Source organism: Oncorhynchus nerka, unplaced genomic scaffold, assembly GCF_034236695.1.
Source record: "Oncorhynchus nerka isolate Pitt River unplaced genomic scaffold, Oner_Uvic_2.0 unplaced_scaffold_731, whole genome shotgun sequence".
Taxonomy (NCBI): Eukaryota; Metazoa; Chordata; class Actinopteri; order Salmoniformes; family Salmonidae; genus Oncorhynchus; species Oncorhynchus nerka.
In genome coordinates, this window is record NW_027040461.1 from 38,193 (window position 1) to 64,743 (window position 26,551).

Below are 26,551 nucleotides of genomic sequence, written 5' to 3' on the forward strand. Positions count from 1 at the left end.
GTGTTGATTTAGAGGAACGACAACAGGCAGGTATCATGTCTCTATCGTTGGGCGTAGTGTGTTGGTCTAGAGGAACGACAACAGGCAGGTATCATGTCTCTATCGTTGGGCGTAGTGTGTTGATTTAGAGGAACGACAACAGGCAGGTATCATGTCTCTATTGTTGGGCGTAGGGTGTTGATTTAGAGGAACGACAACAGGCTGGTATCATGTCTCTATCGTTGGGCGTAGTGTGTTGGTCTAGAGGAACGACAACAGGCAGGTATCATGTCTGTATCGTTGGGTGTAGTGTGTTGATCTAGAGGAATGACAACAGGCAGGTATCATGTCTCTATCGTTGGGTGTAGGGTGTTGATTTAGAGGAACGACAACAGGCAGGTATCATGTCTCTATCGTTGGGCGTAGTGTGTTGGTCTAGAGGAACGACAACAGGCAGGTATCATGTCTCTATCGTTGGGTGTAGTGTGTTGATTTAGAGGAACGATAACAGGCTTTTCTGTCAGGTATCATGTCTCTATTGTTGGGCGTAGGGTGTTGATTTAGAGGAACGACAACAGGCTGGTATCATGTCTCTATCGTTGGGCGTAGTGTGTTGGTCTAGAGGAACGACAACAGGCAGGTATCATGTCTGTATCGTTGGGTGTAGGGTGTTGATTTAGAGGAACGACAACAGGCAGGTATCATGTCTCTATCGTTGGGTGTAGGGTGTTGATTTAGAGGAACGACAACAGGCAGGTATCATGTCTCTATCGTTGGGTGTAGTGTGTTGATTTAGAGGAACGACAACAGGCAGGTATCATGTCTCTATCGTTGGGCGTAGTGTGTTGGTCTAGAGGAACGACAACAGGCAGGTATCATGTCTCTATCGTTGGGCGTAGTGTGTTGGTCTAGAGGAACGACAACAGGCAGGTATCATGTCTCTATCGTTGGGCGTAGTGTGTTGGTCTAGAGGAACGACAACAGGCAGGTATCATGTCTCTATCGTTGGGCGTAGTGTGTTGGTCTAGAGGAACGACAACAGGCAGGTATCATGTCTGTATCGTTGGGCGTAGTGTGTTGATTTAGAGGAACGACAACAGGCAGGTATCATGTCTCTATCGTTGGGTGTAGTGTGTTGGTCTAGAGGAACGACAACAGGCAGGTATCATGTCTCTATCGTTGGGCGTAGTGTGTTGGTCTAGAGGAACGACAACAGGCAGGTATCATGTCTCTATCGTTGGGCGTAGTGTGTTGATTTAGAGGAACGACAACAGGCAGGTATCATGTCTCTATCGTTGGGCGTAGTGTGTTGATTTAGAGGAACGACAACAGGCAGGTATCATGTCTGTATCGTTGGGTGTAGTGTGTTGGTCTAGAGGAACGACAACAGGCAGGTATCATGTCTCTATCGTTGGGCGTAGTGTGTTGGTCTAGAGGAACGACAACAGGCAGGTATCATGTCTCTATCGTTGGGCGTAGTGTGTTGGTCTAGAGGAACGACAACAGGCAGGTATCATGTCTCTATCGTTGGGCGTAGTGAGTTGGTCTAGACTCTAGACCAACTCACTATTAGCCCGATAGTGATACCTGTGGTAAATGGTTGGGCGTAGGAAATGGAGGAAGGAAGATATAACTCAGTTCACATCCTGTTTTTTATTTTTATTTTGACTTTCCTCCAGGGGAACAACACTGCACACTAATCAGGAATTCCACTGTAATTAAACACTAACCGACTTATATATTTATATATAGGAATATTTAGTGTGGTGATGATCCTTCCGTGCCATTCATCATGGTTCAGGCAGTTTATGAGGAGTTGTGACCAAGACAGTGATAGTATGTAGATGGTTCAGGCAGTTTATGAGGAGTTGTGACCAAGACAGTGATAGTATGTAGATGGTTCAGGCAGTTTATGAGGAGTTGTGACCAAGACAGTGATAGTATGTAGATGGTTCAGGCAGTTTATGAGGAGTTGTGACCAAGACAGTGATAGTATGTAGATGGTTCAGGCAGTTTATGAGGAGTTGTGACCAAGACAGTGATAGTATGTAGATGGTTCAGGCAGTTTATGAGGAGTTGTGACCAAGACAGTGATAGTATGTAGATGGTTCAGGCAGTTTATGAGGAGTTGTGACCAAGACAGTGATAGTATGTAGATGGTTCAGGCAGTTTATGAGGAGTTGTGACCAAGACAGTGATAGTATGTAGATGGTTCAGGCAGTTTATGAGGAGTTGTGACCAAGACAGTGATAGTATGTAGATGGTTCAGGCAGTTTATGAGGAGTTGTGACCAAGACAGTGATAGTATGTAGATGGTTCAGGCAGTTTATGAGGAGTTGTGACCAAGACAGTGATAGTATGTAGATGGTTCAGGCAGTTTATGAGGAGTTGTGACCAAGACAGTGATAGTATGTAGATGGTTCAGGCAGTTTATGAGGAGTTGTGACCAAGACGGTGATAGTATGTAGATGGTTCAGGCAGTTTATGAGGAGTTGTGACCAAGACAGTGATAGTATGTAGATGGTTCAGGCAGTTTATGAGGAGTTGTGACCAAGACAGTGATAGTATGTAGATGGTTCAGGCAGTTTATGAGGAGTTGTGACCAAGACAGTGATAGTATGTAGATGGTTCAGGCAGTTTATGAGGAGTTGTGACCAAGACAGTGATAGTATGTAGATGGTTCAGGCAGTTTATGAGGAGTTGTGACCAAGACAGTGATAGTATGTAGATGGTTCAGGCAGTTTATGAGGAGTTGTGACCAAGACAGTGATAGTATGTAGATGGTTCAGGCAGTTTATGAGGAGTTGTGACCAAGACAGTGATAGTATGTAGATGGTTCAGGCAGTTTATGAGGAGTTGTGACCAAGACAGTGATAGTATGTAGATGGTTCAGGCAGTTTATGAGGAGTTGTGACCAAGACGGTGATAGTATGTAGATGGTTCAGGCAGTTTATGAGGAGTTGTGACCAAGACGGTGATAGTATGTATGGTTCAGGCATTTATGGTTCAGGCAGTTTATGAGGAGTTGTGACCAAGACAGTGATAGTATGTAGATGGTTCAGGCAGTTTATGAGGAGTTGTGACCAAGACGGTGATAGTATGTAGATGGAAAAAGCTAATTATCCCTCCTCCCTGTTCCACTGTAACAGACTGTAATGACCAACGCCAACGACAACGTCACCCAGAGGAACTAGAGCAGAATCACAAAGCTATTTGGAGAGATTGATATTCCCTCCCAGGTGTGTCTGGGGAGTTTAATGAGGATGTAATGTGCTGTGATTTGTAGTGTGATACAGATTAAACTGTATCCAGGGTGACGGAAGTACATCCTTTTCACTGTTGAAAACCTGAGACAAAGTTCTGCTTTGTTTTTATATGTGTGTGATCAATAACTACTTCTCTATTCTCCTCCTCCTCTCCTCCTCCCTTTCCTCCTCCTCTCCTCCTCCCTCTCCTCCTCCTCTCCTCCTCCCTCTCCTCCTCCTTTCCTCCTCCCTCTCCTCCTCCCTTTCCTCCTCCCTCTCCTCCTCCTTTCCTCCTCCTCCTCTCCTCCTCCTTTCCTCCTCCTCCTCTCCTCCTCCCTCTCCTCCTCCTCTCCTCCTCCCTTTCCTCCTCCCTTTCCTCCTCCTCTCCTCCTCCCTTTCCTCCTCCCTTTCCTCCTCCCTTTCCTCCTCCTCTCCTCCTCCTCTCCTCCTCCTTTCCTCCTCCCTTTCCTCCTCCTCTCCTCCTCCCTTTCCTCCTCCCTTTCCTCCTCCTCTCCTCCTCCTCTCCTCCTCCTCTCCTCCTCCCTCTCCTCCTCCCTTTCCTCCTCCTCTCCTCCTCCCTTTCCTCCCTCTCTCAACCTCCCTTTCCTCCCTCTCTCAACCTCCCTTTCCTCCCTCTCTCAACCTCCCTTTCCTCCCTCTCTCAACCTCTCTTTCTCTCCTCCCTCTCTCAACCTCCCTTTCTCTCCTCCCTCTCTCAACCTCCCTTTCTCTCCTCCCTCTCTCAACCTCCCTTTCTCTCCTCCCTCTCTCAACCTCCCTTTCTCTCCTCCCTCTCTCAACCTCCCTTTCTCTCCTCCCTCTCTCAACCTCCCTTTCTCTCCTCCCTTACTCTCCTCCTCCCTTCCCCGCTATTCTCCTCCCTTCCACTCTACTCTCCACTCCGATGTTCTCTTCTTCCTGACGGCCACACTATTTAATCACCCTGAAAACAGTCTGGAAGTTGTAATTTGTAGTTTTATATTTATCATAATATCCTCTGGCTGTGAGAGGAGGGAAGAAACGGAAACATGGTTTCCTGCTTAAGTGTGTGTGTGTGTCTCTCTCTCCTGGCTGTGTGCCCTCGTTAGCCCAACTCTCCTGCTAAGTGTGTGTGTGTTTCTAGTGTGTGTGTGTGCGCACTTGTGTCTCCTGGCTGTGTGTGTGTGTCTCTCTCCTGGCTGTGTGTGTGTGTCTCCTGGCTGTCTCTGAGTCTTCTGATTACCAACAGGTCTACCTTGTCTCCTGGCTGTGTGTGTGTGTGTCTCCTGGCTGTCCCTGAGTCTTCTGATTACCGACAGGTCTACCTTGTCTCCTGGCTGTGTGTGTGTGTCTCCTGGCTGTCTCTGAGTCTTCTGATTACCAACAGGTCTACCTTGTCTCCTGGCTGTGTGTGTGTGTCTCCTGGCTGTCTCTGCGTCTTCTGATTACCAACAGGTCTACCTTGTCTCCTGGCTGTGTGTGTGTGTCTCCTGGCTGTCTCTGAGTCTTCTGATTACCAACAGGTCTACCTTGTCTCCTGGCTGTGTGTGTGTGTCTCCTGGCTGTCTCTGAGTCTTCTGATTACCAACAGGTCTACCTTGGCCCGATGCTTCATTCCAACCTATTCAAATCAACTTCAGAGCTCCTTCTTTCCAGCGACGTGAGGATGTAATGTCTCTGGGAACATCATTAGATGTAATGTCTCTGGGAACATCATTAGATGTAATGTCTCTGGGAACATCATTAGATGTAATGTCTCTGGGAACATCATTAGACGTAATGTCTCTGGGAACATCATTAGATGTAATGTCTCTGTGAACATCATTAGATGTAATGTCTCTGGGAACATCATTAGACGTAATGTCTCTGGGAACATCATTAGATGTAATGTCTCTGTGAACATCATTAGATGTAATGTCTCTGGGAACATCATTAGACGTAATGTCTCTGGGAACATCATTAGACGTAATGTCTCTGTGAACATCATTAGATGTAATGTCTCTGTGAACATCATTAGACGTAATGTCTCTGGGAACATCATTAGACGTAATGTCTCTGTGAACATCATTAGACGTAATGTCTCTGTGAACATCATTAGATGTAATGTCTCTGTGAACATCATTAGACGTAATGTCTCTGTGAACATCATTAGACGTAATGTCTCTGTGAACATCATTAGACGTAATGTCTCTGGGAACATCATTAGACCAGTGCAGTCAGGAGTTGTAAATGTCTAATTGTTGAGCACTCTTTTTATTTATTCGTGTTATTTCTTACCGTCCGTGGTGATCAGACGGTTCTATGTGGTAATATTTAGTGATGGAGGGGGATCAATGCTGTTGGGGGGAATCGATGCTGCTGGGGGGTCGATGCTGCTGGGGGGTCGATGCTGCTGGGGGGGTCGTGCTGCTGGGGGGGTCGCTGCTGGGGGGGGGAATCGATGCTGCTGGGGGGGTCGATGCTGCTGGGGGGGTCGATGCTGCTGGGGGGTCGATGCTGCTGGATATGTTGTTGCATATCACAATATTATTTTTGACGATATTATAATGAAACTTTTACGCCAAATATGGATTTGGCGTCCGATTGATAGCGCTAGTCGACTATACCGACTAGACCTAATCGGATCGACGTGTAGAATCGGCATCTAAGTATTGTGAGAATATCGTACTGTGATGTCCATTGCTATATTTGTAGGGCTGGGTATTTCCAGGGACGATACGATATTCCCAGAATACTTAGTTGCCAATACTATATTGTGATTATCTTGACATGTTATCTTACATGAGGATTTGTTGTCGATGCTGATCACCATTGTTAATTGTCTCTCTCTCTGCTCTGCAGGACGTTGTTGGTCCGTCTGGAGAACGGGGACTTCGGCCGTGGATTTGATGACTTCTGTCCTCACCTCCACCACTACGTTACCTACGTAGACAACATCCAGAACGCCAACAGGGTCCTGGCGGTAAGAACACTTCTTATTGTATTGTTGTGATCAACTCTCAGAACCCTGTGAGGTTCCGTGTTCCGGTAAGAACACTTCTTATTGTATTGTTGTGATCAACTCTCAGAACCCTGTGAGGTTCTGTGTTCCGGTAAGAACACCACCACTTATTGTATTGTTGTGATCAACAACTCTCAGAACCCTGTGAGGTTCTGTGTTCCGGTAAGAACACCACTTCTTATTGTATTGTTGTGATCAACAACTCTCAGAACCCTTAATTTACGTAAGTATTCACATCCGGTACGGTAAGAACACCACTTCTTATTGTATTGTTGTGAACAACAACTCTCAGAACCCTGTGAGGTTCCGTGTTCCGGTAAGAACACTTCTTATTGTATTGTTGTGAACAACAACTCTCAGAACCCTGTGAGGTTCTGTGTTCCGGTAAGAACTTTGGGCGCTTTTCATCCGGACATGAAAATACTGCCCCTAGCCCACCAGGTCATTAAGAAGGAAGCTATTTCACAAATTAACTTTTAAGAAGACACCTGTTAATTGAAATACATTCCAGGTTGACTACCTCATGAAGCTGGTTGAGAGAATGCCAAGTGTGGAAAGCGGTCAAAGCAAAGGGTGGCTACTGAGAAGAATCTCAAATATAAAATAGATTTAGATGTATTTATTTGTTACACTTTTTTGGTTACTACATGATTCCATATGTGTTATTTCATAGTTTTGTTGTCTTCACTGTTATTCTACAATGTAGAAAATAGAAACAATTAATAAAAACCCTTGAGTGAGTAGGGTGAAAATCGAGGGCAGGACTTGAAAATGGCTGCCTAGCAATGATCAACAACCAACTTGACAGAGCTTGGATCATTTTTTAAAAAGAATAATGGGCTAATATTGTACAAACCATGTGTGCAAAGCTCTTAGAGACTTACCCAGGAAGACTCACAGCTGTAATTGCTGCCTAATGTGTTTCTACAAAGTGTTGACTCCGGATGTGAATACTTATGTAAATGTATATTTCTGTGTTTCATTTTCAATACATTTGCAACAAATGTTTTTCATTTTGTCATGATCTGGTATTGTGTGTTGGTGGGTGTGTAAATCCATGCTTAATTCAGACTGTAACACAACACGATGTGGAGTAAGTCAAGGGGTATGAATACTTTCAGAAAGGCACTGTTTTAATCACCTCAGCCTAAGTGATGCACCTCCGTTAGCATGCTAACGAGTCTCCTAACACGCTAATAACACACAGCCCCGTGTTTCAGCAGTTACAGGCGTGTTAGCAAAGTAGACCCGGTGGAAGAATCAATTCCAACTCCCCTCCTCTGTCCCTAATCAATGAGATCAGTCAATGGGCTCTCTGCAGAGACTCATCCTTCCTCTTAACCAAGACATTCATATCACTGCAGCTGTCGGCTCCGTGCAGGATTCACCACAGGGGTAACTAGGAGAGGAGAGGATGCTAGGTAGGTAGAGATGCAGTGGCTCTTCAGTAAGTAGTATTTTAGTTTAGCTCCATAGTGACGTTAGCTCTGTAGTGACGTTAGCTCTGTAGTGACGTTAGCTCTGTAGTGACGTTAGCTCTGTAGTGACGTTAGCTCTGTAGTGACGTTAGCTCTGTAGTGACGTTAGCTCTGTAGTGACGTTAGCGACGTTAGCGCCGTTAGTGACGTTAGCGCCGTAGTCACTTTATCGCCGTAGTGACGTTTTATCGCCGTAGTGACGTTAGCGCCGTAGTGACGTTAGCGCCGTTAGCGACGTTAGCGCCGTTAGTGACGTTAGCGCCGTAGTCACTTTATCGCCGTAGTGACGTTTTATCGCCGTAGTGACGTTTTATCGCCGTAGTGACGTTTTATCGCCGTAGTGACGTTTTATCGCCGTAGAGACGTTAGCGCCGTTGGCACTGTAGCGTTGAAATGTTAGTTTCTGATTTTTCTCTTGTTGGTGTTCATCAGTGATTCCTCTCAAGTTGAGCTCATCATCGCAGTGGAAATACACACACACCCCTTCACCCGGGATGAAGTCCACAACAATGTTGCAACCACATCAGGAGACCGTTTTTTAGGTCTCGGAAAAAGTTAAGACATTTTGATTACCCTTTAATTCCAGTGTGCACCAGGAAGAGACTGTTGATTGGTTAAGAGGTGGTGTTGTGGTCAGTGTGCACCAGGAAGAGACTGTTGATTGGTCAAGAGGTGTTGCTGTGGTCAGTGTGCACCAGGAAGAGACTGTTGATTGGTCAAGAGGTGTTGCTGTGGTCAGTGTGCACCAGGAAGAGACTGATTGGTTAAGAGGTGGTGTTGTGGTCACTGTGCACCAGGAAGAGACTGTTGATTGGTTAAGAGGTGGTGTTGTGGTCAGTGTGCACCAGGAAGAGACTGTTGATTGGTCAAGAGGTGTTGCTGTGGTCAGTGTGCACCAGGAAGAGACTGTTGATTGGTCAAGAGGTGTTGCTGTGGTCAGTGTGCACCAGGAAGAGACTGATTGGTTAAGAGGTGGTGTTGTGGTCAGTGTGCACCAGGAAGAGACTGTTGATTGGTTAAGAGGTGGTGTTGTGGTCAGTGTGCACCAGGAAGAGACTGTTGATTGGTCAAGAGGTGTTGCTGTGGTCAGTGTGCACCAGGAAGATACTGTTGATTGGTCAAGAGGTGGTGTTGTGGTCAGTGTGCACCAGGAAGAGACTGTTGATTGGTTAAGAGGTGTTGCTGTGGTCACCAGGAAGAGACTGTTGATTGGTCAAGAGGTGTTGCTGTGGTCAGTGTGCACCAGGAAGAGACTGATTGGTTAAGAGGTGGTGTTGTGGTCAGTGTGCACCAGGAAGAGACTGTTGATTGGTTAAGAGGTGTTGCTGTGGTCAGTGGTCACCAGGAAGAGACTGTTGATTGGTTAAGAGGTGTTGCTGTGGTCAGTGTGCACCAGGAAGAGACTGTTGATTGGTCAAGAGGTGTTGCTGTGGTCAGTGTGCACCAGGAAGAGACTGATTGGTTAAGAGGTGGTGTTGTGGTCAGTGTGCACCAGGAAGAGACTGTTGATTGGTTAAGAGGTGGTGTTGTGGTCAGTGTGCACCAGGAAGAGACTGTTGATTGGTCAAGAGGTGTTGCTGTGGTCAGTGTGCACCAGGAAGAGACTGTTGATTGGTCAAGAGGTGGTGTTGTGGTCAGTGTGCACCAGGAAGAGACTGTTGATTGGTTAAGAGGTGTAGCTGTGGTCAGTGCCATCTGGGATCCTTGGGATGTCCCTACCCTAAACCGTAGCCTTAACCCTTTATTGAACCTTTATTTAACTAGGCAAGTCTGTTAAGAACAAATTATTATTTACAATGACGGCCAAACCCGGACGACGCTGGGTCAATTTTGTCGCAGCCCTATGGTACTCCAAATCTCGGCCCGGTAGTGTTACAGCCTGGAATCGAACCAGGGTCTGTAGTGAAGCCTCTAGCGCTGAGATGCTCGTGCCTTAGACCGCTGCGCCACTTGGGGAACCCTTTCCCTAACCATAACGCTTACCGTAACCGTTTTTTACATTTCAACGCGGTCAGGAGGTCCCGAGGATCCCAGATAGCACGGACTGTGTTGCTGTGCTGCTCCTGTGAAACAAAATGGATGCAAATAATCACGATGCCATTCTGACAGGTCGGCTACTAGTGTAGTTAACATTGTAATTGAGCCTTTCCGGCTCTAGCAGAAGACTGGTATCATTAACATTATCTCTAACGGCTGTTACACAAAGTGTAGACACACACACACACACACACACACACACACACACACACAGGCAGGGGAATTCCTGTGGCGTTTCAGAAAGCTGCATGAAAACACCAATCGCTGATGCATTATGGTCAATACTTATGGTTCTCTGGGAAGAAGTTCAACAGATTTGTTTTTGAATATTGTTCCGTTTTTGTAATGTCTGGATTAGGTGATTCTGTCCACAAACGCAGGTTTACTTGGGCTCACGGACAGACCAGGCAGCCTCGCGGACAGACCATGCGGCTTCGCGGACAGACCATGCGGCTTCGCGGACAGACCAGGCGGCCTCGCGGACAGACCCACAGGCTTCGCGGACAGACCAGGCGGCTTCGCGGACAGACCAGGCGGCTTCGCGGACAGACCAGGCGGCCTCGCGGACAGACCGACAGGCCGCCTCGCGGACAGACCGACAGGCGGCCTCGCGGACAGACCGACAGGCGGCCTCGCGGACAGACCAGGCGGCCTCGCGGACAGACCGACAGGCCTCGCGGACAGACCAGGCGGCTTCGCGGACAGACCGACAGGCCTCGCGGACAGACCAGGCGGCCTCGCGGACAGACCGACAGGCCTCGCGGACAGACCAGGCGGCCTCGCGGACAGACCGACAGGCCTCGCGGACAGACCGACAGGCCTCGCGGACATACCAGGCGGCTTCGCGGACAGACCAGGCGGCTTCGCGGACAGACCAGGCGGCCTCGCGGACAGACAGACCAGGCGGCCTCGCGGACAGACAGACAGACCAGGCGGCCTCGCGGACAGACAGACAGGCGGCCTCGCGGACAGACAGACAGGCGGCCTCGCGGACAGACAGACAGGCGGCCTCGCGGACAGACAGACAGGCGGCCTCGCGGACAGACAGACAGGCGGCCTCGCGGACAGACAGACAGGCGGCCTCGCGGACAGACAGACAGACTCGCGGGCGCAGACAGACAGGCGGCCTCGCGGACAGACAGACAGGGGCCTCGCGTGACAGACAGACAGGCGGCCTCGCGGACAGACAGACAGGACGGCCTCGCGGACAGACAGACAGGCGGCCTCGCGGACAGACAGACAGGCGGCCTCGCGGACAGACAGACAGGCGGCCTCGCGGACAGACAGACAGGCGGCCTTTGGCATGTTCAGACAGGCGGCCTCGCGGACAGACAGACAGGGCGGCCTCGCGGACAGACAGACAGGCGGCCTCGCGGACAGACAGACAGGCGGCCTCGCGGACAGACAGACAGTGCGGCCTCGCGGACAGACAGACAGGAGGACCTCGCGGACAGATATTAGGCGGCCTGGACAGACAGACAGGCGGCCTCGCGGACCAGACAGGCGGATAGACAGACAGGCGGCCTCGCGGACAGACAGACAGGCGGCCTCAGCGGACAGACAGACAGGCGGCCTCGCGGACAGACAGACAGGCGGCCTCGCGGACAGACAGACAGGCGGCCTCGGTCGCGGACTTCTCAGACAGACAGGCGGCCTCGCGGACAGACAGACAGGCGGCCTCGCGGACAGACAGACAGGCGGCCTCGCGGACAGGAGACAGGCGGCCTCGCGGACAGACAGACAGGCGGCCTCGCGGACAGACAGACAGGCGGCCTCGCGGACAGACAGACAGGCGGCCTCGCGGACAGACAGACAGGCGGCCTCGCGGACAGACAGACAGGCGGCCTCGCGGACAGACAGACAGGCGGCCTCGGACAGACAGACCTCAGGGACAGACAGGCGGCCTCGCGGACAGACAGACAGGCGGCCTCGCGGACAGACAGACAGGCGGCCTCGCAGACAGACAGGCGGCCTCGCGGACAGACAGACAGGCGGCCTCGCGGACAGACAGACAGGCGGCCTCGCGATATTAGACAGACAGTGCGGCCTCGGGACAGACAGACAGGCGGCCTCTGTTTAGGAGGACCTCAGGGGAGACAGACAGACAGGCGGCCTCGCGGACAGACAGACAGGCGGCCTCGCGGACAGACCGACAGTTCTGTCGAGTGGCTGAGAAGTTCTCTGTCCAACACTTCGGTCTCCTCTGTTTAGTGGAGGACTCAGGGTGATATTAGTGGTGTCTGTTCTCTGTCTAGTGGAGGACCTCAGGGTGATATTAGTGGTGTCTGTTCTCTGTCCAACTCTTCAGTCTCCTGTTTAGTGGAGGACCTCAGGGTGATATTAGTGGTGTCTGTTCTCTGTCTAGTGGAGGACCTCAGGGTGATATTAATGGTGTCTGTTCTCTGTTTAGTGGAGGACCTCAGGGTGATATTAGTGGTGTCTGTTCTCTGTTTAGTGGAGGACCTCAGGGTGATATTAGTGGTGTCTGTTCTCTGTTTAGTGGAGGACCTCAGGGTGATATTAGTGGTGTCTGTTCTCTGTCTAGTGGAGGACCTCAGGGTGATATTAGTGGTGTCTGTTCTCTGTTTAGTGGAGGACCTCAGGGTGATATTAGTGGTGTCTGTTCTCTGTTTAGTGGAGGACCTCAGGGTGATATTAGTGGTGTCTGTTCTCTGTCTATAGTGGAGGACCTCAGGGTGATATTAGTGGTGTCTGTTCTCTGTCTAGTGGAGGACCTCAGGGTGATATTAGTGGTGTCTGTTCTCTGTTTAGTGGAGGACCTCAGGGTGATACTAAATGGTGTCTGTTCTCTGTCCTCAGCTCCAGGTCAAGAAGAACAAAGCCTTTAGAAGGTTTAAGAAGCTCCAGGAGTCCAGACCAGAGTTCCTCAACTGTAAACTAGAGGACCTCCTCCCACTGCCCATACAGCGCATCCAACAGTATGTTATTCTGTTTCCATACACCTTAGATTGGGTGTATAACAGTATGTTACTGTTTCAATACACCTTATACACCCCGACTAACAGTATGTTACTCTGTTTCAATACACCTTATACACCCCATCTAACAGTATGTTACTCTGTTTCCATACACCTTATACACCCCATCTAACAGTATGTTACTCTGTTTCCATACACCCCATCTAACAGTATGTTATTCTGTTTCCATACACCTTATACACCCCATCCAACAGTATGTTACTCTGTTTCCATACACCTTATACACCCCATCCAACAGTATGTTACTCTGTTTCCATACACCTTATACACCCCATCTAAAAGTATGTTACTCTGTTTCCGTACACCTTATACACCCCATCTAACAGTGTTACTCTGTTTCCGTACACCTTATACACCCCATCTAACAGTATGTTACTATGTTTCCATACACCTTATACACCCCATCTAACAGTATGTTACTCTGTTTCCGTACACCTTATACACCCCATCTAACAGTATGTTACTCTGTTTCCATACACCTTATACACCCCATCTAACAGTATGTTACTCTGTTTCCATACACCTTATACACCCCATCTAACAGTATGTTACTCTGTTTCCGTACACCTTATACACAGTAGAACAGTACATCGTTCTAAACCACCAACTACTGTAAAACACAATTCAACAGTACATTGTTCTAAACCACCAACTACTGTAAAACACAATTCGACAGCACATCGTTCTAAACCACCAACTACTGTAAAACACAATTCAACAGCACATCGTTCTAAACCACCAACTACTGTAAAACACAATTCAACAGCACATCGTTCTAAACCACCAACTACTGTAAAACACAATTCAACAGCACATCGTTCTAAACCACCAACTACTGTAAAACACAATTCAACAGCACATCGTTCTAAACCACCAACTACTGTAAAACACAATTCAACCGCACATCGTTCTAAACCACCAACTACTGTAAAACACAATTCAACAGCACATCGTTCTAAACCACCAACTACTGTAAAACACAATTCAACAGCACATCGTTCTAAACCACCAACTACTGTAAAACACAATTCAACAGCACATCGTTCTAAACCAACTACTGTAAAACACAATTCAACAGCACATCGTTCTAAACCACCAACTACTGTAAAACACAATTCAACAGCACATCGTTCTAAACCAACTACTGTAAAACACAATTCAACAGCACATCGTTCTAAACCAACTACTGTAAAACACAATTCAACAGCACATCGTTCTAAACCACCAACTACTGTAAAACACAATTCAACAGCACATCGTTCTAAACCACCAACTACTGTAAAACACAATTCAACAGCACATCGTTCTAAACCACCAACTACTGTAAAACACAATTCAACAGCACATCGTTCTAAACCACCAACTACTGTAAAACACAATTCAACAGCACATCGTTCTAAACCACCAACTACTGTAAAACACAATTCAACAGCACATCGTTCTAAACCACCAACTACTGTAAAACACAATTCAACAGCACATCGTTCTAAACCACCAACTACTGTAAAACACCTACTACATCAAACGATACCTGCTTTCACTTCAACTCCACTTTCCCACCCGTGGATACAGAGATATCGGCTGCTGGTTGTCATGTGATGTCGTTCCACTGACCCAGTAGTTTGTGGACTTTTATTTTGTTGATTGGCGCTTGACAAAGTTCTCCATTTCCTACTCTGAACCATGTGACTTCCTGAAGGTGTTGTCCTGTGGGAACGTTCCGAGTGGGTAACAGAACAGTGTGTGTTGAGAGGGTAGTGTTTGCGTACTGTAAACACCACCATAGACGACCCCTGTAGCGTCACGCTTTTCATGCCTGACTTCTCCTTTTCCTGTTTGTTGTTTTTTTAGCTGCGATGACAGACGTGGTTATTATTTGATGTAGCGCCTGTTGGTAAAACTTTGACACACACACACACACACGCAGACACACACACACAGACACACACACACAGACACACACACAGACACACACACACACACACACACACACAGACACACACACACACAGACACAGACACACACACACACACACACAGACACACGCAGACACACAGACACACGCAGACACACAGACACGCACACACACACACACACACACACACACACTCTGACTGTCACAGATCTGTCACAATCCCCTGCGTTAACCAGCCGTTAGTGTTGGCTGTAATTTAATGTGGTCCTGATCCCTGTCGTTAATTAGTGTATCACGGGGGGGGGGGGGGGGGATGGGCCATAATCAACATGCTGATTTATGAACACAGGGTGCCAGGATGAAAATACGCTGCTATGGGGTTTATCAAGCTGCTAGTCTGTTTTCTTAATGAGGCTTTCTTGTCTCGTGTAGTATGGAGATGATTCTCACAGCGACCTCCTTGATGTGTGGTGTCCATCCCTCACGAAGACAGTATGTCTGTCCTGTACCTCCTTGATGTGTGGAATCCATCCCTCACGAAGACAGTAGGTCTGTCCTGTACCTCCTTGATGTGTGGTGTCCATCCTTCACGAAGACGGTATGTCTGTCCTGTACCTCCTTGATGTGTGGTGTCCATCCCTCACGAAGACAGTATGTCTGTCCTGTACCTCCTTGATGTGTGGTGTCCATCCTTCACGAAGACAGTATGTCTGTCCTGTGGAGACAGTACGTCTGTCCTGTGGAGACAGTACGTCTGTCCTGTGGAGACAGTACGTCTGTCCTGTGGAGACGGTACGTCTGTCCTGTGGAGACGGTACGTCTGTCCTGTGGAGACGGTACGTCTGTCCTGTGGAGACGGTACGTCTGTCCTGTGGAGACGGTACGTCTGTCCTGTGGAGACGGTACGTCTGTCCTGTGGAGACGGTACGTCGTCTGTCCTGTGGAGACGGTACGTCGTCTGTCCTGTGGAGACGGTATGTCTGTCCTGCTGTCCCTCCTTGACGCGTTGTGTCCATCCGTCACGAAGAGGCTGCAGGACTGACAGACTTAACCCTGGGACAATGGCAATAGATTCACCTTTTGCTCTTCCTCCGTGAAACTCTCGGAGACTCCAGGGACCTCTAGTAATAGTACGATGATGTTAGGTGACTCAACACACACACACCACATACCACACACACACCACACACGCAGACACACACACACACACGTGAACGAACACACACACACACACGCACACGCAGACACACACCACATACCACACACGCAGACACACACCACACACCACACACGCAGACACACACCACACACACACACACACACACACACACACACACACACACACGTTCACGCGTGAACGAACACACACAGAGCTCTCCCTGCTGTCTGGTAATAGCAGGAAATGGATGCCACTTATGGCTGTTGGACGATGATTGATGGTGAGTGTGGCTGAAGTGCTGGATACTTAAGGAGATACGGGAGTGGGGGGGTTGTGGGGGGGATAAAATCATTGCCTTTTATTAAGTGGCATTTACTGTCTGGATCTGGCCTGGATCCCAAATGGCACCCTATTCCCCTATATAGTGCAGCGTTAGGGCCCCATTGGAGCTCTGGTCAAGCGTAGTGCACTATGTAGGGAACGTGATGGGGAGCCGTTTGGGAGGTGGATCTTGGCTGGCTGAAAGTGGACCTTCTCTTTCCGTCCTCTCTCCCCGGAGATGATGGGTTCTGGAGTTGACTGGGGCTGTGTGTGTGTCGGTGAATAGCTCCTCTGCGCTCTCTCGGTCTGTGTTACCCATGTTATTGTGTCCGTAATGGGGATGTAGCGTGTCAACGCGAAGGCGGGTGGCAACTGGAGGATTCCGGAATCCACAATGGCTCTGAGTTGGGGGCCATTTTGTGCCTGAGGGAATGTTAACCTGGTGGTGACGAGGAAACTAAGACCTAGCAACTGGAGGATATGGCTCTGAGTTGGGGGCCATTTTGTGCCTGAGGGAATGTTAACCTGGTGGTGAAGAGGATGAGAGCAGTACGGACAGGACATGAGGAAACGGGTTAAGGCTGCGGGCTCGTGAACATCGAGGGGGAAACTAAGACCTAGCCTTTAGATTGGGCAACCAATGACCACGCTCATTTTAGTCCTCCTTTATGTGAACGATGGATTTGAAAAATGATTTGTTATATCAAGATGTTAAAGCGTGCGTTGTGATAGGACGTGATGTTAAAGCGTGCGTTGTGATAGGACAAGATGTTAAAGCGTGCGTTGTGATAGGACGTGATGTTAAAGCGTGCGTTGTGATAGGACGTGATGTTAAAGCGTGCGTTGTGATAGGACGAGATGTTAAAGCGTGCGTTGTGATAGGACAAGATGTTAAAGCGTGCGTTGTGATAGGACGTGATGTTAAAGCGTGCGTTGTGATAGGACAAGATGTTAAAGCGTGCGTTGTGATAGGACGTGATGTTAAAGCGTGCGTTGTGATAGGACGTGATGTTAAAGCGTGCGTTGTGATAGGACGTGATGTTAAAGCGTGCGTTGTGATAGGACGTGATGTTAAAGCGTGCGTTGTGATAGGACGTGATGTTAAAGCGTGCGTTGTGATAGGACGTGATGTTAAAGCGTTTTAGAAAGAATCTTCACTGAACTGAAGTAGATTAATACTTTTTATGAATTAAAAAAACAAACTTTTACCCCTTTTTTCTCCTCAATTTCGTGGTTTCCAATTGGTAGTTACAGTCTTGTCTCATCGCTGCGACTCCCGTACGGACTCGGGAGGGCAAGGTCGAGAGCCGTGCGTCCTCCGAGACGCAACCCAACCAAACCGCAACTGCTTCTTGACACAATGCCCACTTAACCCGGAAGCCAGCCGCACCAATGTGTCGGAGGAAACACCGTACACCTGGTGAGCGTGCACTGCGCTCCGCCCGCCACAGGAGTCGCTAGGAGCGCGATGGGACAAGGACATCCCTGCCGGACAAACCCTCCTCTAACCCGGACGACGCTGGACCAATTGTGCGCTGCCCCCATGGGTCTCCCGAGAACCCAGAATCTCTAGTGGCACAGCTAGCACTGCGATGCGGCTAACACTGCGAGGCAGCTAGCACTGCGATGCGGCTAACACTGCGAGGCAGCTAGCACTGCGATGCAGCTAGCACTGCGATGCAGCTAGCACTGCGAGGCAGCTAGCACTGCGAGGCAGCTAGCACTGCGATGCAGCTAACACTGCGAGGCAGCTAGCACTGCGATGCAGCTAGCACTGCCTTAGACCACTGCACCACTCGAGAGGCCCCCCTTGTTGGGCGTTTTGAAAGAATCTTCATTTGAACATATTCAAGTACCTCCTGCTCTTCTCAATCGTTGTAGTATTGCTGTGATGAAGACACCACTACATTCCCCATATTTAAACTAAACAAACTCTCACATATTCTCATTTTTATACCAAACCATATTATATATATAATTATCATTTTCTTTCATCCCTTTTACCCACTTACCCATTCAGAGAGGGAGATAAGATACGTCTCTTTACAATCACTTCATATTCGCTTTTAATTGCCGAAAGTTTAGAGAGACGAGTGTATCTCGACACACACACACACAGACACACACACCACACCACACCACACACACACACACACACACACACACACACACACACACACACACACACACACACACACACACACAATGCCTCCCAGTACTATATTGAGATGTTCTGTGTTCATTTCCTTGGTTCTTTCTTTCCTTTTGAAGCTATTAGTGGTAGAAATGAAGGTCTGTGTTCACTAACCCGTGTTATAGGCTGTTGTCTCTTAATTAGACTTCTGAATCTTTAATGTAACGTATTTAACGGCAAATCATTTGACTTTATTCTCTCTCCCGCTCTCCCTCTCCCTCTCTCGCTCTCCCTCTCTCGCTCTCCCTCTCTCGCTCTCCCTCTCTCGCTCTCCCTCTCTCGCTCTCCTCTCTCGCTCTCTCTCTCCCTCTCTCTCTCTCTCTCCCTCTCTCTCTCTCCTCTCTCTCTCTCCTCTCCCTCTCTCCCTCTCTTGCTCGCTCTCTTCGTTTCTGACGTGACTGGAAGTGCCCGAATGACCCAACATGTCTGCTGAGAATAGGAAAGAGAGCAATCTGCATATCATCTGCATATTACAAAGGAATTAGCATTAGCGCCGTAGCCACAGCCGCCACATTCTCACTAACTAGGCCAACACAGTGATCCCCAACCACATGCTGGCTTTCTAAACATGCTAGCATTCTTCTCCCCCCCTTTTTCATTAGAATATGTGAGCTGTTATAAATCGGGTTCAGATGATATTGTTGTCTCGTCCGTTATCTTGTCTTTGCTCAGCTGCTAATGAGCGTGACAGCGCCGGCTAAACGGGCTCGTTTCCGTTTTACATTATTTGGGAATGCTGGGTAATAAACTCTCATTAGAGAGGAGAAACTCTCCCTCTTTCTTTCTTTTTTGTAGCGCCGTCTCTTTAATTACATCCCTCCCTCCCTCCCTGCCTCCCTCCCTCCCTCCCTCCCTCCCTCCCTCCCTCCCTCCCTCCCTCCCTCCCTCCCTCCCTCCCTCCCCTCCTCCCCCCCTCTCTAATAAGGATGAGGGCATGCTCCCTCTGCTGATAAAGCCTGTCATGTATTTGTTATTACTAGATGAGAGAATAAAAGGAGTGGAATTATTACTTCCTGTTTAAGTGTCTCCTAATTGAAGGAGGGTTTAATTGGACTCTTGTTTCGGGTTTCTTTTCTTTTTAGTTTCGTAATGAGTTGAACAATGTTGCTCTTTCTCCCCTTTCACAAGGCTTACTGCTGGTGTGGTAACGTATCAGTAGTGTAGTTCGTCGCGATTTAGTTATATTTATACAATACCGGAGTTTATAATTTGAGTTTCTGTCTGTTCCCCCCCCCGTCTCTTTTCCAGGTTATTACAACAGCAGCCTTCATTCTTAGCAGCCTCGAGTGCATTGAAAAGTAAAGCAATGCTTAACCCTTTTCAGATTTCACCTTGAGTTGCATTTAAGAACCAGACAATTATTCCAGAGAAAATAACTGTCAGATGAATGTTATTACTTATTTTTTTTAATTTTTTTTAATTTTTAGAATTAAATAAAACGCGTTAATTTTGAATCGTGCTGTGTATCGTTCAGGGTCGAGGAATACAATGGACGCTCTGTCATGTAGACGGAGTGTATCTGTTGTCATCCTTCCTTTTCATGTCACATGGCGCCACTGTTAACAAATAACAGTTTCTACTGCTGCCACCAACTGTCAGTACGTTGGCACGAGCATGGCTAATGACTGACTGCTAGCATGGCTAATGACTGACTGCTGGCATGGCTAATGGCTGACTGCTGGCATGGCTAATGGCTGACTGCTAGCATGGCTAATGGCTGACTGCTGGCATGGCTAATGGCTGACTGCTAGCATGGCTAATGACTGACTGCTGGCATGGCTAATGGCTGACTGCTGGCATGGCTAATGGCTGACTGCTAGCATGACTAATGACTGACTGCTAGCATGGCTAATGACTGACTGCTAGCATGGCTAATGACTGACTGCTAGCATGGCTAATGACTGACTGCTAGCATGGCTAATGACTGACTGCTAGCATGGCTAATGGCTGACTGCTAGCATGGCTAATGACTGACTGCTAGCATGGCTAAGGACTGACTGCTAGCATGGCTAATGACTGACTGCTAGCATGGCTAATGACTGACTGCTAGCATGGCTAATGACTGACTGCTAGCACTGCTAATGGCTATCTGCTAGCATGGCTAATGGCTGTCTGCTAGCATGGCTAATGGCTGACTTCTGGAGTGGAATATGGTAGTCTGTCTGCTAGCATGGCTAATGACTGACTGCTAGCATGGCTAATGACTGACTGCTAGCATGGCTAATGGCTGACTGCTAGCATGGCTAATGGCTGACTGCTAGCATGGCTAATGGCTGACTGCTAGCATGGCTAATGGCTGACTGCTAGCATGGCTAATGGCTGACTGCTAGCATGGCTAATGGCTGACTGCTGGCATGGCTAATGGCTGACTGCTGGCATGGCTAATGGCTGACTGCTGGCATGGCTAATGGCTGACTGCTGGCATGGCTAATGGCTGACTGCTGGCATGGCTAATGGCTGATTGCTAGCATGGCTAATGACTGACTGCTAGCATGGCTAATGGCTGACTGCTGGCACCTGTGTGTCTCTTAAAATCAAGACAAGACAACACAGGTGAGGGGGACGGGGGAGAGTAGGTGAGGGGGGTGAGGGAGTAGGTGAGGGGGAGGAGAGAGGAGGGGAGGGAGAGTTGGGGAGGGAGAAAGAGTAGGGAGGGAGAGTAAGGGGGCAGGACATTAGAGGGAGGAGAGTAGTGGGGAGACAGACACTGGAAATCAATGTAAATTGTCAATGCACTTCCAAGGTCCCGCTGTCCCTCTCCAAACGCCAGGGTAAAGATTTCTGCCGTTGGAAAGCTGCCGTTCGGTCTCCCTTTTAGAAGGGGATCGGTTACTCTAATGTATCACACATTGATCACAATGCTCTTATTCTGTACTTTTAAAAATGGGAATCTTCTTTCTTTGACAACTATCTGACCGTTTGGACCCCCCCCCCCTAATCCTGTTAGTTTGCTGCTGTTCCTACTATCTGACCTCACCCCCTCAACCCTGTTAGTTTGCTGCTGTTCCTACTATCTGACCCCCCAACCCTGTTAGTTTGCTGCTGTTCCTACTATCTGACCGTTTGGACCCCCTAACCCTGTTAGTTTGCTGCTGTTCCTACTATCTGACCCCCCCCAACCCTGTTAGTTTGCTGCTGTTCCTACTATCTGACCGTTTGGACCCCCCCCAACCCTGTTAGTTTGCTGCTGTTCCTACTATCTGACCCCCCTAACCCTGTTAGTTTGCTGCTGTTCCTACTATCTGACCCCCCCTAACCCTGTTAGTTTGCTGCTGTTCCTACTATCTGACCCCCTCCCCCTAACCCTGTTAGTTTGCTGCTGTTCCTACTATCTGACCGTTTGGACCCCTAACCCTGTTAGTTTGCTGCTGTTCCTACTATCTGACCGTTTGGACCCCCCCCCCCCCCTAACCCTGTTAGTTTGCTGCTGTTCCTACTATCTGACCGTTTGGACCCCCCCCCCCCTAACCCTGTTAGTTTGCTGCTGTTCCTACTATCTGACCGTTTGGACCCCCCTAACCCTGTTAGTTTGCTGCTGTTCCTACTATCTGACCGTTGGACCCCCTAACCCTGTTAGTTTGCTGCTGTTCCTACTATCTGACCGTTTGGACCCCCCTAACCCTGTTAGTTTGCTGCTGTTCCTACTATCTGACCCCCCCCAACCCTGTTAGTTTGCTGCTGTTCCTACTATCTGAACCCCCAACCCTGTTAGTTTGCTGCTGTTCCTACTATCTGACCGTTTGAACCCCCTAACCCTGTTAGTTTGCTGCTGTTCCTACTATCTGACCGTTTGGACCCCCCTAACCCTGTTAGTTTGCTGCTGTTCCTACTATCTGACCGTTTGGACCCCTCCCCTAACCCTGTTAGTTTGCTGCTGTTCCTACTATCTGACCCCCCCAACCCTGTTAGTTTGCTGCTGTTCCTACTATCTGACCCCCCAACCCTGTTAGTTTGCTGCTGTTCCTACTATCTGACCCCCCCCTAACCCTGTTAGTTTGCTGCTGTTCCTACTATCTGAACCCCCTAACCCTGTTAGTTTGCTGCTGTTCCTACTATCTGACCCCCCCCAACCCTGTTAGTTTGCTGCTGTTCCTACTATCTGACCCCCCCCCCCAACCCTGTTAGTTTGCTGCTGTTCCTACTATCTGACCGTTTGGACCCCCCCCCCCCCAACCCTGTTAGTTTGCTGCTGTTCCTACTATCTGACCGTTTGGACCCCCTAACCCTGTTAGTTTGCTGCTGTTCCTACTATCTGACCGTTTGGACCCCCCTAACCCTGTTAGTTTGCTGCTGTTCCTACTATCTGACCCCCCCCCCTAACCCTGTTAGTTTGCTGCTGTTCCTACTATCTGACCGTTTGGACCCCCCTAACCCTGTTAGTTTGCTGCTGTTCCTACTAACTGACCGTTTGGACCCCCTAACCCTGTTAGTTTGCTGCTGTTCCTACTATCTGACCCCCCCAACCCTGTTAGTTTGCTGCTGTTCCTACTATCTGAGCCCCCCTAACCCTGTTAGTTTGCTGCTGTTCCTACTATCTGACCGTTTGGACCCCCCTAACCCTGTTAGTTTGCTGCTGTTCCTACTATCTGACCGTTTGGAAACCCCCCCCTAACCCTGTTAGTTTGCTGCTGTTCCTACTATCTGACCGTTTGGACCCCCCCCTAACCCTGTTAGTTTGCTGCTGTTCCTACTATCTGACCTCCCCCCTAACCCTGTTAGTTTGCTGCTGTTCCTACTATCTGACCCCCCTAACCCTGTTAGTTTGCTGCTGTTCCTACTATCTGACCGTTTGGACCCCCCCCCCTAACCCTGTTAGTTTGCTGCTGTTCCTACTATCTGACCCCCCCTAACCCTGTTAGTTTGCTGCTGTTCCTACTATCTGACCCCCCTAACCCTGTTAGTTTGCTGCTGTTCCTACTATCTGACCGTTTGGACCCCCCTGACCCTGTTAGTTTGCTGCTGTTCCTACTATCTGACCCCCCCCCTAACCCTGTTAGTTTGTTGCTGTTCCTACTATCTGACCCCCCTAACCCTGTTAGTTTGCTGCTGTTCCTACTATCTGACCGTTTGGAACCCCCCTAACCCTGTTAGTTTGCTGCTGTTCCTACTATCTGACCGTTTGGACCCCCCAACCCTGTTTTAGTTTGCTGCTGTTCCTACTATCTGACCCCCTGCTAACCCTGTTAGTTTGCTGCTGTTCCTACTATCTGACCCCCAACCCTGTTAGTTTGCTGCTGTTCCTACTATCTGACTCCCCCCCAACCCTGTTAGTTTGCTGCTGTTCCTACTATCTGACCCCCCCCCCCCCCCTAACCCTGTTAGTTTGCTGCTGTTCCTACTATCTGACCCCCCCAACCCTGTTAGTTTGCTGCTGTTCCTACTATCTGACCCCCTAACCCTGTTAGTTTGCTGCTGTTCCTACTATCTGACCGTTTGGAACCCCCTAACCCTGTTAGTTTGCTGCTGTTCCTACTATCAAACCGTTTGGACCCCCCAACCCTGTTAGTTTGCTGCTGTTCCTACTATCTGACCCCCCCCTAACCCTGTTAGTTTGCTGCTGTTCCTACTATCTGACCGTTTGACCCCCTAACCCTGTTAGTTTGCTGCTGTTCCTACTATCTGACCGTTTGGACCCCCCTAACCCTGTTAGTTTGCTGCTGTTCCTACTATCTGACCGTTTGGACCCCCCCCCCACCCCTAACCCTGTTAGTTTGCTGCTGTTCCTACTATCTGACCGTTTGGACCCCCCTAACCCTGTTAGTTTGCTGCTGTTCCTACTATCTGACCGTTTGGACCCCCCCCCCTAACCCTGTTAGTTTGCTGCTGTTCCTACTATCTGACCCCCCCCCTAACCCTGTTAGTTTGCTGCTGTTCCTACTATCTGACCGTTTGGACCCCCCCAACCCTGTTAGTTTGCTGCTGTTCCTACTATCTGACCGTTTGGACCCCCTAACCCTGTTAGTTTGCTGCTGTTCCTACTATCTGACCGTTTGGACCCCCCCCAACCCTGTTAGTTTGCTGCTGTTCCTACTATCTGACCCCCCCCTTAACCCTGTTAGTTTGCTGCTGTTCCTACTATCTGAACCCCCTAACCCTGTTAGTTTGCTGCTGTTCCTACTATCTGACCGTTTGGACCCCCTAACCCTGTTAGTTTGCTGCTGTTCCTACTATCTGACCCCCAACCCTGTTAGTTTGCTGCTGTTCCTACTATCTGACCCCCCCCAACCCTGTTAGTTTGCTGCTGTTCCTACTATCTGACCCCCCCAACCCTGTTAGTTTGCTGCTGTTCCTACTATCTGAACCGCCCCCCTAACCCTGTTAGTTTGCTGCTGTTCCTACTATCTGACCCCCCCAACCCTGTTAGTTTGCTGCTGTTCCTACTATCTGACCCCCCCAACCCTGTTAGTTTGTTGCTGTTCCTACTATCTGACCCCCTAACCCTGTTAGTTTGCTGCTGTTCCTACTATCTGACCGTTTGGACCCCTCCCCTAACCCTGTTAGTTTGCTGCTGTTCCTACTATCTGACCGTTTGGACCCCCCCAACCCTGTTAGTTTGCTGCTGTTCCTACTATCTGACCGTTTGGACCCCCTAACCCTGTTGGTTTGCTGCTGTTCCTACTATCTGACCCCCCCTAACCCTGTTAGTTTGCTGCTGTTCCTACTATCTGACCCCCCCTAACCCTGTTAGTTTGCTGCTGTTCTACTATCTGACCGTTTGGACCCCCCCAACCCTGTTAGTTTGCTGCTGTTCCTACTATCTGACCGTTTGGACCCCTCCCTAACCCTGTTAGTTTGCTGCTGTTCCTACTATCTGACCGTTTGGACCCCCAACCCTGTTAGTTTGCTGCTGTTCCTACTATCTGACCGTTTGGACCCCCCCCCCCAACCCTGTTAGTTTGCTGCTGTTCCTACTATCTGACCCCCTAACCCTGTTAGTTTGCTGCTGTTCCTACTATCTGACCGTTTGGACCCCCTAACCCTGTTAGTTTGCTGCTGTTCCTACTAACTGACCGTTTGGACCCCCTAACCCTGTTAGTTTGCTGCTGTTCCTACTATCTGACCCCCCAACCCTGTTAGTTTGCTGCTGTTCCTACTATCTGACCCCCTAACCCTGTTAGTTTGCTGCTGTTCCTACTATCTGACCGCCCCCTAACCCTGTTAGTTTGCTGCTGTTCCTACTATCTGACCGTTTGGACCCCCTAACCCTGTTAGTTTGCTGCTGTTCCTACTATCTGACCGTTTGGACCCCCTCCCCCTAACCCTGTTAGTTTGCTGCTGTTCCTACTAACTGACCGTTTGGACCCCCCTTAACCCTGTTAGTTTGCTGCTGTTCCTACTATCTGACCCCCTAACCCTGTTAGTTTGCTGCTGTTCCTACTATCTGACCCCCTAACCCTGTTAGTTTGCTGCTGTTCCTACTATCTAACCGTTTGGACCCCCAACCCTGTTAGTTTGCTGCTGTTCCTACTATCTGACCCCCCCCCTAACCCTGTTAGTTTGCTGCTGTTCCTACTATCTGACACCCCCAACCCTGTTAGTTTGCTGCTGTTCCTACTATCTGAACCCCCTAACCCTGTTAGTTTGCTGCTGTTCCTACTATCTGACCGTTTGGACCCCCCTAACCCTGTTAGTTTGCTGCTGTTCCTACTATCTGACCGTTTGGACCCCCCTAACCCTTTTAGTTTGCTGCTGTTCCTACTAACTGACCGTTTGGATCCCCCCCTTAACCCTGTTAGTTTGCTGCTGTTCCTACTATCTGACCCCCCTAACCCTGTTAGTTTGCTGCTGTTCCTACTATCTGACCCCCCCAACCCTGTTAGTTTGCTGCTGTTCCCTGCTATCTGACCCCCTAACCCTGTTAGTTTGCTGCTGTTCCTACTATCTGACCCCCTAACCCTGTTAGTTTGCTGCTGTTCCTACTATCTGACCGTTTGGACCCCCCCTAACCCTGTTAGTTTGCGGCTGTTCCTACTATCTGACCCCTAACCCTGTTGGTTTGCTGCTGTTCCTACTATCTATCTGACCTCCCCCTAACCCTGTTAGTTTGCTGCTGTTCCTACTATCTGACCGTTTGGACCCCCTAACCCTGTTAGTTTGCTGCTGTTCCTACTATCTGACCCCCAACCTTGTTACTGCTGTTCCTGGATCTGACCCCCTAACCCTGTTAGTTTGCTGCTGTTCCTACTATCTGACCCCCTAACCCTGTTAGTTTGCTGCTGTTCCTACTATCTGTTTGGACCCCCA

At 49.1% G+C, this 26,551-nt stretch overlaps 1 protein-coding gene across 1 annotated transcript in view; it reads left to right on the forward strand.

Annotated features, from left to right (window-relative positions):
- Positions 1-26,551, forward strand: part of LOC135571144 (rho guanine nucleotide exchange factor 39-like) — a 108,079-nt gene that overhangs the window by 25,801 nt on the left and 55,727 nt on the right. Inside the window, exons 4-5 of the mRNA XM_065016938.1 lie at positions 6,045-6,165; positions 12,540-12,692. Of these exons, the coding sequence (XP_064873010.1) occupies positions 6,045-6,165; positions 12,540-12,692 (274 nt within the window). The remainder of the gene's footprint in view (positions 1-6,044; positions 6,166-12,539; positions 12,693-26,551) is intronic.